Source organism: Cannabis sativa, chromosome 9 (assembly GCF_029168945.1).
Source record: "Cannabis sativa cultivar Pink pepper isolate KNU-18-1 chromosome 9, ASM2916894v1, whole genome shotgun sequence".
NCBI lineage: Eukaryota > Viridiplantae > Streptophyta > Magnoliopsida > Rosales > Cannabaceae > Cannabis > Cannabis sativa.
Window position 1 is genome coordinate 7,638,927 of NC_083609.1, and position 15,054 is coordinate 7,653,980.

Below are 15,054 nucleotides of genomic sequence, written 5' to 3' on the forward strand. Positions count from 1 at the left end.
ATATTTGAGAAATATATATTTTTTTGCTATTTTTTTTTAAAAAAATAATAATAACATTTGGTTACTCATATATTATATATTGATTAGTTATTATTTTATAATTTTTTTTAATATTAGTTAACATTCATTTTAAAATTTAGTTAATAAAATTATATTATACTATATAATAACTAATTAATTTCTACAATAAATTAAGATTATTAAAAATATATCTTAAGTGATATTTAAATACTACAATATAATTTTAAACTAAATAATTGGTAACTGATTTAGATATTTAAATTATTAAATGATTTATTAAAAGTGTATATAAATATCTTTATATATTAAAAGTGCCTATCTAACGACATTTCTTGGTTTAACAGAATATACCTTAAAAATAAAAGAATATTCTGTAAATTTAACGATGTTAATAGGTTTGATCTCCCGTTAACAAATAAACCCAATAATTAAACCTAAAAAATTAAACAATCTTTTTTTAAATAAAAAAAAAATCAAAAAATTAAACAATCTTTTTTTAAATTAAAAAAAAAATCATCTTAGCCACATATCTCTCTAACAAACCATATAAAATAATACATTTTTTTTTTTCTAGAAACATAAAGTTACAAACTAATTTCATTAATAATCATCAATATAAAACTTAAACTCTATATTAAAAAATATCTTTTTTTTTTTCTAAATCCATAAAGCTACAGACTAATTTCATTAATATAAATATTCAAGTATGAATACATCAGAACAATTCAAAATCAAAACCAATAAATATTCAAGTATTTCAATAAATTCATAAACAAATAAATCAGAACAATTCAAAATCTCAAATCAAGAAAATTAAAAGTTTAGATTTATAATCTTTACAAATATGAAAAACTTAAATAGATCTATCTACCATTATTGTTGCCGTTGCTCAGTTACTGGATTCTTAAACAAAAACCACTAAAACTTATATAAAACTAATATTTACGTGGCTCGCCACGTAACTCTCATCTAGTATATATATATATATTATGATAGTGACTTAGTATTTTAAACTAAGTAATTTAATCTAAAAATAAACATACATTTTTACTAATTTAAAAAGGGTAAATACCATTTTGGACCCTGTGTTTTGTAAAAGTTACAGATTGGACCCTGTGTTTTGTTAAATGACAAAATGGACCCTGTATTTTTTAAAATAGTAAAAATAGGACCCTGAGCTTAATTTTTAACAACTTTTTTTTTAATACAACCAACTTGAAGACAGTGCTTAATACGAACAGATACAAAAAAATGTAAACAGTTTTGTCATAACACTTTTAGATTTGATTATAATTAAACTTTATTTTGACAAAAAATCAATTCAGGGTCCTATTTGTACTATTTTAGAAAATACAGGGTCTATTTTGTAATTTAACAAAACAAAGGGTCCAATTGGTAACTTTTGTAAAACAGAAGGTCCAAAATGGTATTTACCCATTTAAAAATAAACATATATTTTAGTAATTTTTATAAAGTGATTGGTATATTAATTTTTTTTTTGTTTTTTTAAAGTTGTTTAGTTACACTTTAGTTGATAAAAGGTGGCCCTATCCAAATTATTACAAGGTAAATCATTTTAGTATAATAAGTATTATGTTGTTTTGATGATTATGATTGAATAATACATGTAATTCCCAAATATATATAGTAAATATCAATTAAAATTATTCTTTTAGTTTTAAGATCATGCTTGCAATTTTACTTATTACAAATGAACTTACAAAAGGATGTAATAATAGCAAGGGTAGCATGATAGAGCTATAATACTGAATGTTAATTATAATAGTTGATGGCATGTTCTCTCTATAAGACAATAAGAAGTGTTTCCTTAGATTATTAGTTACATTTCAATTTTCCACTAACTAATCTATTTATTTCTTTAGAAGCTCTAAAACTTTATTAGGAATTTTAAAATAGTTTTGTGAAATTTAAATAGTTCAATTAAATAATTTTATTTAGATAAAATTTAAAAAATTTTAAGTTATGATATTTTCAAAATAGATATATGATCCGCTTTTAGCGTGATGTGTTATTAAATTTATACTTTTTGTACCAGTAAAATATTATCAATAAAAAATTAAGTAAAGAGTCAAACCAAAGGGATTTCCCTTTGGGAGTTGACTCTATTACAACTATATTATAATATTTTTTGAGTTTAAAAATTAAAAGTAGTTATTACTTTTAAACTATTTTGTTTGCAGGTTCTTTTTCAATTTTGCTTGAACTCAAGTTGTGGGATTCTTTGCTCTCAGTTTTGGAGGATTAGACAGTGTATTTGAATAAATTGGAAGTACATCTTTTCTGATAAAAAAGTTTTATTGTTTAATTTTCCTGAAACATCTCTCTCATGTCAGCCGCAACTTTAATGTTGAAGTTCATAAATTGGCTAAACATGCCCTTAAGATAAACAATCAACTTTCTTGAATAGAAAAAACTCCCCCACTTACTGTGTAATTTTTATTTCGTTGGTTATTTTACAAAAAAAATATATATAATACGTTAACCAAAAAAATAACTAATAAATAAAATCAGGATTAATTGAAATTCAGGTAATGAAACTGTAACTTAAATATAAAATAGATATCTTATTGTAAATTTTCCAAAATTATAATTCAAGGTGACAAGGACGACAACATGACTAACATATAACCAGAACCAGTACTTTAGTGCACAAACACAATTGTGTCAATTCTAGATTATTCACTTACCACTAAATAAATATGCAAATACAAGAAAAGTTTTTGTAACATAAAATAAAAAGACACTAATAAGAGTTCATGAAGTTATTCAAGACTACCACTACCAGACTAGTAGAGCTCCATTTAGAAGCTTAACTTGCCAAAAAGAAAAAAGAAAAAACACAAGGAAAATGGTAACAAAGAAAAATGGAACGGCTTTCTTCCAAATGACATCTTAAGCAGCTTTGTTCTCAACAAGCTTCTCAATCAGATCAGCTGCATCTTGAACAGTGGCAATACTCTGTGCACTTTCTTCTTCAACTGTGATACCAAAAACCTCCTCAAGTCCCATCACAATCTCAACCTGTTTACATATGAAGTATATAAACAAACATTACTACTTAAGAAAAGCATATCAAATTTTTAAAGTTTACTTGAGATTAGAAGAAAGATAAAAATTTGCCAAGTGGGTTTTGAAGATGTGAGGCATGAGGACAGTTTATGTGGTTTTGAGGTCAATCAACCAATTCACTAATGAAAAAAATGATTCTTTGCACTTTCAATGCAAGCAAAACTCAAAAAATGTATATAACTAACTGATATTCAGGTTCAGAATGATTCTTGGTTAAGTATGAGTTTTTTAGTACCGTGTCAAGGGAATCAGCTCCAAGGGCAGCAAACTTTGATTCACCAGTGAGAGTAGAATCATCAGAAAGAGCTAGCTGCTTCTTTACTACTTCACACACCTTTTCCACAGTTTCTGGTTTGGCCTGGTCATAATTATATAATTCAACTATTGTTAAATGTATTACAAATAACACACATGTAGTTCAACATTGTTTAAAACTACTAATCATCCATTATCTTGTATTTGATCAGATAAACTTACTGCACAGGAAACTTGAAAGCGCCTAGGCTGCATCTTTAGAGACTGGAATCCCAATCTGTTGATTGAAAACGAAACCGAATTCAATTTAGAGACCCTGCTGGAAATTGCCTGCTTAGACATTGAACAGCAACAACAAACGATTAGGCCACATTAAAACATTAGAGGATATAACATAGTTAAACAATATATAGAAATGCTTGAAATGGTATCATAGTGAACCTTGAATGTTATGTATAATCATACACATATATAAAGTGCTTGTTTGGAATAGTTTTAAGACAAAAGTGATTCTAAACAAACAAGCACCAAGTATGAAAACTATCAGATAAGTTCAAATGATTCCTATTTCCTATAATACAACTTGAACTTCTACCCCAACAAAAGGGCTAGATATGAATTGTAAAGAGAGTAAATGAAATTGATAATAAACAATTCAAACCCAACAAGGAAGACAATTCATCATGCAAAAGCTTAGAATTAAAAGGGAGCTTACCATAGAAACACAACATGCAACAAAAACCATTAATGGGTATTCTTAAGAAATGTTATTTTATTTATTTTTTAAGACATCACTTTTGATTATATTTATATTAAGAAAAGAAACATATAAGTATAAACCAATGATTGGAAATATTATATAAAACCCATGAATCTAAATGTAATAATAAAAAAATAAAGAATAAACTTGCTAAAAACCACACGCTCATATAAAAAACATAATCTTCAGACAAAATTGAGAGATAAAAACAGAGTGTTCAACACCAAAAATCTTGAGAATTACAAGCGTAGGAAGCACGACAGACCATAATATCAAAAACAAAAGAAACCCCAGAAATCAAAAACATGTTTTTAAGGCAGAAATGATACAATTGGTAAAGAGAGTAAAGAGAAAGTAGTAGTAGTAGTACAAGGCTAGGCTTGAAGGAGGTGGAAAGAGAGGTCATGGAAAGCGATGCTCCTGTAATAGATGCCATGGTGTTGGAAGAATCAAGAGTGAGAGAGATCTGGGAATGAAGGGTCTGATTTGAAAAAGAAAAGAAATGAAGGAAGATGGAGAGAGAGAGAGAGACGGAGAGCACGAAGAGTGTGAGTGTGTGTTTTCGGGGAGATGAAGAAGAGAGTTTATATTATTTGCTATGAAAATATTAAATGCATTTTTGGTTGTTTGTTGAGATTTGTTGGGATGTTGGCTTTTAAGCCTTTGTTTGTATCGAAATTGGGAGTGTTTGTTTGGATCTCTACTTACTCTTATCCCTCCCTCTTCCCATTTCCTTGTTTGGTTCTAAGAACACTAGTCTATTTACATACATAATTACATAACATAGAGTAGGATAGCATAGTATAGGATAGGAAGATTTACATTAGAGTAAATTAGTAATGAGATGATATGGTGAGTTTTATTTCCATCTAAAAACTTATAAATGTACTAATGGAACTTTCATGAATATTTTAACAAAATATAGAAGTATCTTATGGGATATGAGTTCTTGTTTTAAAGGGTATATAAGGTGCAATTTTAGCACTTAGGTTAGGGCCACCAATCGCACGCCGGCCGTTCGAGCTAGGCTGGTTGGTTGGTATTGTTTTTACAAAAAATAATTATTTTTATTTTTTAATTTAATTGAGAAATGTATTTAATTAAAACTGATTACTTAGTTGTATCAATTAATGAGATACCTTCAACCAACTACTCCCCACGATTCAAAAAACGTTCTTCTTTTCGTTATATTATTTCAATCCATTCATCTATATAATGTGATTGAACTGATGGAAATAATACATCTTTATTATAATGAAAAATAAATACAATTTTCACTACAAAAATCCATCTGCGATCATAAATTTTAGGGGTGTATTCGAAGGTTCTCTACAGGGTAGAGGGGATCCAATACAATACGACTGAGCTATTTTATCCTGAGGACGATCAACAAATTCTGACTGCTTACAAATTCCTGGACAGTGACGCGAACGTCTTAAAGAGAGCGATCTAGTCTGCGACTCAACCCGAAATTTTCATTCGGTAATATCGTTCCTCTTTTATTTTTGCTAGCAATTTACTCAATAATTTTAAGACATTCGTTCTGCTATGACTACTACCGGTGACTTTTCTAGTTCTACTACTCACATTAACAAACCTTTTCATTTTGATGGTTTGTACTTTAAATGTTGGAGACAGAAGATATTTTTTTTTACCATGAAAAAAGTTGCATTTTCACTTTAAACCAATTTTGTGTGAATGGGTGAGGACTCACTCACTTGACCCACCACACACACGCGCGCCGTCTGCCCGAGCTGGATTGATTGGTTGGTATCGTTTTTACAGAAAAATAATTATTTTTATTTTTTAATTTAATTGAGAAACATATTTAATTGAAACTGATTACTTAGTTGTATCAGTTAATGGGACACGTTCAACTAACTACTCTTCACGATTCAAAAAACGTTCGTCTTCCCGTTATATTATTTCAATCCATTAATCTATATAATGCGATTGAATTGATATAAAGAATACACTTTTTTTATATCGAAAAACAAACACAATTTACACTACAAAAATCCACCTGCGATATCATAAATTTTAGAGTGTATTTGATGGTTCTCTACAGTGCAGTGGGGATTTGATACAGTATGACTGGGCTGTTTTATCCTAGGGACGACCAAAAATTTTCGACTGGTTGCACATTCCTAGGCAGTACCGCGAACGTCTTAAAGAGAGCGACCTAGTTTGCGACTCAACCCAGAATTTTCATTCGGTAATATCGTTCATCTTTTATTTTGGCTAGCAATTTACTCAACAATTTTAAGACATTCATTCTTCTATGACTACTACCGATGACTTTTCTGGTTCTACTACTTACATTAACAAGCCTTTTCATTTTGAGGGTTTGGATTTTAGACGTTAGAGACAGAAGATGTTATTTTTTGACCATGAAAAAAGTTGAATTTGTGCTGACTGTTTTGAAATCAATTGTGTCTTAGACTCCACCTCCTGCCGAGAAGAAGGATGAAGTCGAGAAGTACGAACCACAGGTTAAGGAAAGAGACTCCTGGGTTGAGAATGATTTTTGTGTAAGAATTTTATTTTGAATGGTATGTCTGATGATTTGTATGATTATTATAATTTTGACAAATTTGCCAAGAAGATATGGGAAGCATTATAGAAAAAATATAATGCTAAGGAGGTAGGAACAAAGAAATACGCTATGAGCCGCTACTTGAAGTTTCAAATGATCGATGATAAATCAGTCAAAGCTTAGTTTCACGAGCTTCAGAAAATAGCTTACAAAATTCTGTCTAAAGGTATGACTATTGATGAACAATTTCAAGTTGCTGTTATGATTGATAATTTGCCCCTTTCGTGGAGAGATTTTAAAAATACTCTCAGGCACAAAATAAAAGAGTTTTCATTGGAAAGTCTGATCACTCGTCTTTGAATTGGGGAGGAAATTCGAAAACAAGACCAAAAGGAAGAGGTGCTTGTTGTTGGCAACAACAACAACACTAAATTCACTATTGTTCTAAAACCCAATGGGAAAAACTTTAAGAATTAGAATCGCAAAGCGGAGCTGAACCACAACAGTCAACCTCAGAATAATAATAACAATCAGAATTGGAACCATCAAAGGAACCAAAATAATAGGCAACAAGTACCCCTAATAAAAATAATTCTGGTTTGTTCACGTGTTACAACTGTAACAAGCTAGGTCATATGGCACGAAAGTGTAAGAACATGCCTAGTTCTGCACTGCAGGCTAACCTGACAGAAGAGCTACCATTTACAACTATGATTTCAAAGATCAATCTCATTTGTGGATCTGAAGGGTGGTGGGTAGATACTGGCGCTTCTCGCCATGTCTGCTATGATAGAACTATATTTAAAACATATGTTGCTGCTGTTGAGGATCAAAAAATGTTGTTGGGTGACTCCCACACCACTATAGTTGCTGGTACTGGAAATGTGAAATTAAACCTCACCTATGGAAGAACTATGATTCTAAAAGATGAGATGCACACTCCAGAGATGAGGAAGAATTTGGTCTCAGCTACCTTCTCAACAAGGCGGGATCTACACAGACTATAGGAGCTGAGTTGTTTACTTTAACCAAAAATGAAATATTTATAGGGAATGGATATTTATGCCCTAAATAAAACTTAAATTTAATTTAATATTATTTTTAATCAATAATATTCAAAAATTATATTTTGACTTTATCAATCGTGTACTTTAAATATTTATTTACGTAATTATATATTTAATATATAAATACTATTTAAATTAAGAATATGTAATTATTCATAATTATAGTGACATCATTACAGTAGAAAATAATTATGATTATATGCTTAGAATATTTTATAGTCTCATAGTTTATTAATGCGCTGGATTTACACTGACATGAAGTCAACAATAAGGTTTATTTACACTTTTGGTAAGTGTTATGTCTTTTTCAAAGTATTAAGCAAAATAAATTTATCATTGGATGTATAAGGTTTACATCGGGATGGGGCCGATATTAAAAAGTAGAACATTTATCATAATCTTATCATTATAACTATTATAAGATAATATCACTTAGTTTATCATATTGAGTTCTTTGATTTGTTCGCTGCAAGCTATTCCCTACGGACTAGCTAACACTAGCATTTTGAGAACTCGGTAGTATAATTGAGTTAGAGTGTTAATCTTAACATGGATAAATATAACTTCTATTTGTTAAAAGTGAAATGATAATTTCCTTTGAACTTAGTTAAAGGCGTTAAATGAAGAGATCTCATTTTAGTAATTATATTAGTTTATTGAACACCATTTACAAGGAACTAAGTGTTCAAGGATAAAATACATTGAGATGCAGTAGTTTTAGTCCTTACTTATTGTAAACCATCTATAGAGGATCATTTATTATTTTTATATAAATAATGTATAACTAATATCGTATCTATATTATGTATATAGAGCATTCCGTGAAATCAGAAGTGCAATTCTGAGTATAGTGAAGTCATGATGAATTAATAAGTTAAGAAATTTATTTGTTAATTTATAGATCTATCTTATTGAGAGCCTATATTTCTTGGGTCCATGATCCTCGTAGTATTTAGGATAAATACCAAATAGTAAGTCCCAATAATTGATTATTTTTAGTAAATTAAGATTCACATTATTGATTCTATCAGTTATGAGAATTTTTATGCTAAGTGAAAATAGAGAAGACTAAAAGAGAAATAAATAAACTGGTATTAATCTTGATATTTTTTTTGTCAAAGTTAATAAAAATATTTAAATTATATTTTATTTAATAATTATTAGTGATTATTAAATTAAACTAGTATTTAAATATAAAAATAAGTAATTGTGGTATAAAAAGGAAATACATTTTAGGTTCAATGGACTTTAGCTAAATTAAGAGCAAAGTCCATAGTCAAAGCCCATTGTCCAAGAGTTGAAACGACGATTAGGGTGGGATAGCTATGGCATTCCTTAGTGATCAAAGAATCACCTCTTTTATTTCTTATTTATTTGAAAGGGTAAATTGCGGCATAAATACCTAATGTTTCAGATTTTTTACACTTAAATACCTAATGCTTATTTTTGGAGGCAAAAATACCTAATGTTACAATTCTCTTACACTGTTACTACCACTTCCGTTAACTCGTAAATATGAACACGTGGAGGGTTCAGATACATTACATTTATTTTTTTATTTTATTTTAAAACTTAATATTTTTAATATTAGAATGTTCTCATAATAATTTTCACATGATATTGACACTTCAATTCGATAATCATGTTCCATATACTACACTGGTTTACTCAGCTATGATAATTTAGTATTGCATTTCTCTTATTTTTTTTTACAAAAAAACAAGTAGTACTTAGTTTTTGATATTAAGAATATTAAATTTTAAAATAAAATAAATAAATGTAATGCATTTTGGTCCTCCACGTATCCATATTTATGAGTTAATAACGGAAGTGGTAGTAACGGTGTAAGAGAATTATAACATTAGGTATTTTTACCTCCAAAAATAAACATTAGGTATTTAAGTGTATAAAATCTGAAACATTAGGTATTTATGTCGCAATTTACCCTATCTTAAATAATTAATTAGTTGGAAAATAACCTAATTTTCTCTTTCTTGTATAACCCTTTGACTATAAATACAAGGTATTAGAGAGCTATTCTTTACGTTTGATTTTACAATAAAAAAGCTCTCTAAAAATATTATATAAGCCACCTATACACTTTTCTCCTTTTTTCTTAGAATTAGAAAATAACATATTTATTTGGTACCTAGAGCACTGCGTAAGATCATAAAGATAGTTCTTAAATCGTGTTCAATTGAAGTTTTGGGTTCAGTAATTGACAATACTCTATGAAGAAAAGAAAAAATATTAGATCATTGAACAGAAAGAGTCATATTCTGCTATGAAACACACTGTAAGTATTCTAAAAGTCATACATATAGTTCTATGGTTTTTGTTATCTGTGAATCCGGATGGGGACACGTGGAATTCCACCATCGGATACAATGTAAATACTCTAGGCCCAACATTGGGCCAAAATAAAATATTGGGTCAGGCCCAGAAGCAAAGTCAGTTCTTTCGAATGATGAGTAGAAGACTCGTCTAGGCGAGATACCCATCCAGTATGGCATACATCTAGAAGATATTAGACAGTGCATCTAGAAGAAGAAGTTAGTGAGCATTATGATGTCAAGTACCGTTCCCTATTTATTAATTACCAAATCCCACAATATCAGGAATTAACTCTCGAGGATCTCGTCCAAAGATCATATCTTCCAAAATATGGAAAGGGAGTAATTAGATTTCAAGCATTTAATGTGTCTTTATTCTCCACGAAGATAGACCACAATTTTCAGCAACTGTCAATGTGATGAGGCATCCACATCGACATACATCATGTGCCCCATGGGCTAGGCTTCACTAGATAAGCCCAAGTTAATATGTTACTTGTAATAACCCATCTGTGGGTAAAGGCTAATAAGCAAGAACCCTAAACACTATAAATATAAAAAGAACCCTTCATGCAAAGGGGTTAGAAATCATTCCTCAATTTCTCAAGCAAGGTTTAGAGTTCACACATTTTTTTTAAATCTTAAGACTTTTCTAGTTTAAAGTAGTAATATTGACTCGGGGACTAAGGCTCGTTAACGTCCCAACCACTTAAAAATCCTCATTGTTATTTTATTTATCTTTAAATTATTTCTTTAGCTTTCACATGTAATAAATTGGTAAATATTTTGGGACTTTCATTGAGAGCTGAAGAAAGCAGCAATACCATCAAAGGTTGTATACTATAGCTATGGTACTCACCTAAAATATAACTGGTGGCCGTGATGGAGATACTGCTATGGATGACATAGATCTTGTAGCCCAAGCAAAGACAAGAGTCGATGGAGATTCAACAGAGGCAACCAGCCGACTTGCTAAAAAGATTCAACGTACTAAGCGACACGTTGATAAAAAATCCCATCAATTAGGATTTAGAGAAAGATCCTAAAGATGGAGATCCTGAAGATGATGGGAAAGAAAAAGATGAAAATATGATTATTATTACGAGCCAGATCCTATAGTTGTTGAAATGGCCACAGAACTCGCTGAGACTAAGCTAAAATTGGCAACACAAGAAGATTTCTCCCGCTAAATGCAAGCAACCTTTAACCTACTGGAGGCTAGACTTGAACTAGAAAATGTTGCTCACGATGAAAAAATTCCTGACGATCCTATTCCTCTGGATAATAATACTACAAAAGAATGGACCCTAAAGTGTTGAAAATCACGGGGTTCCAACTCAAAACCAATTGGCCATGAGTAGAGTAGCCCATGTTCTTATATATGTGTGACAGTCAGTAGTCCCGTGATCTGTAAGGGGAAATACCGGGTAAGCTGTACAATCTCACACTGCCTGGGGAAGGTCAAGTGGGATGATTCTAAGACTGTGTAGGTATGGGACTACACAGTTGAATAGAGCTTAAATGGATTGATTGGTACTGCCTATATCAACAAGGTGCATCTTGTTTTTCGGTAGCCCATCTCGAAAGAACTCCACAATTAAGCGTGCTTGGCTTGGAGCAATTTCAAGGATGGGTGACCTCCTGGGAAGTTTTCCCAGGATGCGTGTGAGTGAGGACAAAGCACGCTGGAAACACTAGTGTTGGTCTGTAGGGTCAGTCATCAGTCCATGAAGCAACCAGAGTGACGTACTCGTGTATAAGAGCCATTATTCCGTGGGTGTAAGGACCCAATGAAGGCTTGAAGCGGGGACGTTACAAATGGTATCAGAGCCTTGACCCAGCCGGAAGTGTGGTCGACAAGGACGTCAGACCCCGTAAGGGGGGGGTGATTGTGACAGTCAGTAGTCCCGTGATCCGTAAGGGGAAATACCGGGTAAGCTGTACAATCTCACATTGCCTGGGGAAGGTCAAGTGGGATGATTCTAAGACTGTGTAGGTATGGGACTACACAGTTGAATAGAGCTTAAATGGATTGATTGGTACTGCCTATATCAACAAGGTGCATCTTGTTTTTCGGTAGCCCATCTCGAAAGAACTCCACAGTTAAGCGTGCTTGGCTTGGAGCAATTTCAAGGATGGGTGACCTCCTGGGAAGTTTTCCCAAGATGCGTGTGAGTGAGGACAAAGCACGCTGGAAACACTAGTGTTGGTCTGTAGGGTCAGTCATCAGTCCATGAAGCAACCAGAGTGACGTACTCGTGTATAAGAGCCATTATTCCGTGGGTGTAAGGACCCAATGGAGGCTTGAAGCGGGGACGTTACAATATGGCTCAATACTTTTACATTTAATCCATGTGGGACAATGTTCTCCAATATCCCCCCTCAAGATGGTGGCTACCAATCTTGAATCACCTTATCACAGGCCATGCCATTTGCTCGCTTATTTTTGTTCGGATCTCAGGCGTCATTGCACCATCTGGATCTCGTGCGGCTGGCTAACCATCTGGATAGGTGTGGATCGAAAGGCCGCTAGGGATATGGCTTTGATACCATGTTGAGAATCACGGGGTTCCATCTCAAAACCAATTGGCAATGAGTGGAGTAGCCCATGTTCTTATATATGGCTCAATACTTTTATATTTAATCCATGTGGGACAATGTTCTCCAATATAAAGACACTGGAACTTCTGATCCCAACATGGACAAAGGAAAAGGTGTCATGGGAGACCCTAAAAACTAATATATTATAGGATAATGCTTTAACAGAAGTATTAAAAATAACTTTATGTAGAGTCATTTTTTTAATAGGTGTCATTGTTTCATTTTATCTCCATATTTAATTTTATTTCCTTATTTATTCTTTTTATAATTATTTGTCAAAAATACTTATATCCACCAAAAAAATTATTTTTTTTGTGGATATATGAGTTGAGAGGAGAGATATGTACTTTTTTTTTTGCATTGTTATTTGACTTTGCCATTAGAGAATTTCCAAGTCTTGACCTCTATTTGTCTTTGAAAAGAAAAAATATCAAAGCTCTTAGTTTTGGTTATAATTTAGATTTTTTGATAAGTAACTTTTAAAAACTTTTAGAGAAAAAGAGCAAGGAGAAGAAGAGAGAAGTAAATGATAATATTTTTTTTAAAAAGGAATGAGGGTGTTTTTAACAAATAATTATACATGTAAAAAAATACAAGTGATGTTTAAAATATACTATGGTTTCTTTACAAGTTACTTTAGAAACTTATCAAAATTATTCTTTAAAATAAGATTATTTAGAATACTATTATGTTATTTTTAAAGATAAAATAACAAAAAAATTAAGAATTATTACATAAAAAATATAAATTGAAACTTTATTTACAAAAATACCTCCATAAGGTATGGACAACATTTATACCTTTTATGTGATTTTAATTACCAAAATACCTCTTACACTATCACTTACACAATCAGACGATAGTTGCAGGGTGGTTGCTGCGTGGTTGCGCGGTGGTTGTATCAGACGAATGTTTCAATCAAACGATGTTTGCAGGGTGGTTGGCCGAAAGTTGCATCAGATGAAGGTTTCAATCAGACGAAAGTTTCTGAGTGGTTGCTAGATGGTTGGCCGAAGGTTGCATCAGACGAATGTTTCAATCAGACGAAATAATTGTTAGCAAAATATTTATGCAACTGTAAATGCAACTATAATGCAACTGTTATGAACATTACAAAATCAAAACAGTGTTTCCACGTACGTAACTCTATCTATATGTCTCTTTATTATGATTTAATATGAATAAATTCACCAGTAAAATTTAGAAAACAACGAAAATACACCAAGATAAATATTTTACTATAGTATTGATGTAATTTTTTTGGATTATACTTGAGTTGGATTGTTTAGGAACTCCAATTCAACTTTTTGAGATCTACCTTTCGTGGATCTGAAAATTAAAGTCAGGACGTTAGTTTTATGCAAATTAAATTGGATTTCCAGTTGAATTTTAGTTTCGTAGTAGTTTTACATTTTTTTTTTCATGAGTTCGAAACAATTCATGTTTTGATTGATTCTGGTCGTCTTCTCAGGTGAAGTCGCCGGAATTAATGGTGGTTCTTTTTCTAGTTGAATTTTCGTTTTGGTTGCGTTGGGTTGTTGCGTGGTTATTGCTCAGGAATAAGCATGGATCCTAGGTTAAATGTATGTGTAAGTGGTATTTGTGTAATTTTTTTTTTTTTTATTTAGGTTGTATATTTGTTTATTTGGAAAGCTAGAAGTATTTTTGTAATATTATTATTATTTTTTTTATTAAAATAAAACTGAAAAAAACTTAAAAAATTATTAATAACTTATGATTTTTTTTAAAGAATAACTTATGATTTTAATTGCTATTGTTATAAATATTAATAATTATGTGGATGTCCAAATCTTTTATTTATTACCATTAATTGTAATCAACATTCCTCTTTTTCTTAGTTTCCCTTTTTCTTAGTTTCTTAATATTTCACTCTTGTATTTGTATAAATAGGGGTTCACCCCATTGGAATAAACAACTCAGAAATTCTCATTCACTTTCTCTTTCTCTTTCTCTCTTCATCTTCTTCTTCTTTCTTTTCATTTACTTTATATTATTTTATAACACGTTATCAGCACGAGTCTCTGCCCAAGCTTCAAGCATGAGTCTCTGCCTAAAACCCAATGTAAGTATTTTGTTAAAGTTCTTGAATTGTGTCAAAGTCACGATACACTAAATATATATTTATATATATACTGATCTGACTCAAATAATTTCAAGAATTCTTTTTTTTTTTTTTTTTTTTTTTATCTATATATCTATATATTATATATGTATGTATATGTTTTATATATTTATTATTGATTTCGTATATATATAAATATATATATATATATATTATGTTCTTATCATTCATAATATTTACAATATATGTGTGCCTATGATATGATAGAGAAAATCTATATAAATTATACATATATCCAGAAGATTATG

At 30.8% G+C, this 15,054-nt stretch overlaps 1 protein-coding gene across 2 annotated transcripts; it reads right to left on the minus strand.

Moving 5' to 3' along the window:
- Positions 1-2,586: 2,586 nt before the first annotated feature.
- LOC115722165 (acyl carrier protein 1, chloroplastic) lies at positions 2,587-4,792 on the minus strand. Of its 2 annotated transcripts, none has more exons than XM_030651298.2 (4): positions 4,497-4,792; positions 3,589-3,696; positions 3,347-3,469; positions 2,587-3,063 (listed from the first exon to the last, which is right to left on the minus strand). In XM_030651298.2, exons 1-4 carry the CDS (start codon positions 4,560-4,562, stop codon positions 2,935-2,937), a joined length of 426 nt encoding a protein of 141 aa, XP_030507158.2. In that variant the 5' UTR covers positions 4,563-4,792; the 3' UTR covers positions 2,587-2,934. The 2 variants fall into 2 exon arrangements, with proteins under 2 accessions (XP_030507158.2, XP_030507157.2); XM_030651297.2 differs by having other exon boundaries at positions 3,589-3,699; positions 4,497-4,750.
- Between the last annotated feature and the right edge of the window lie 10,262 nt (positions 4,793-15,054).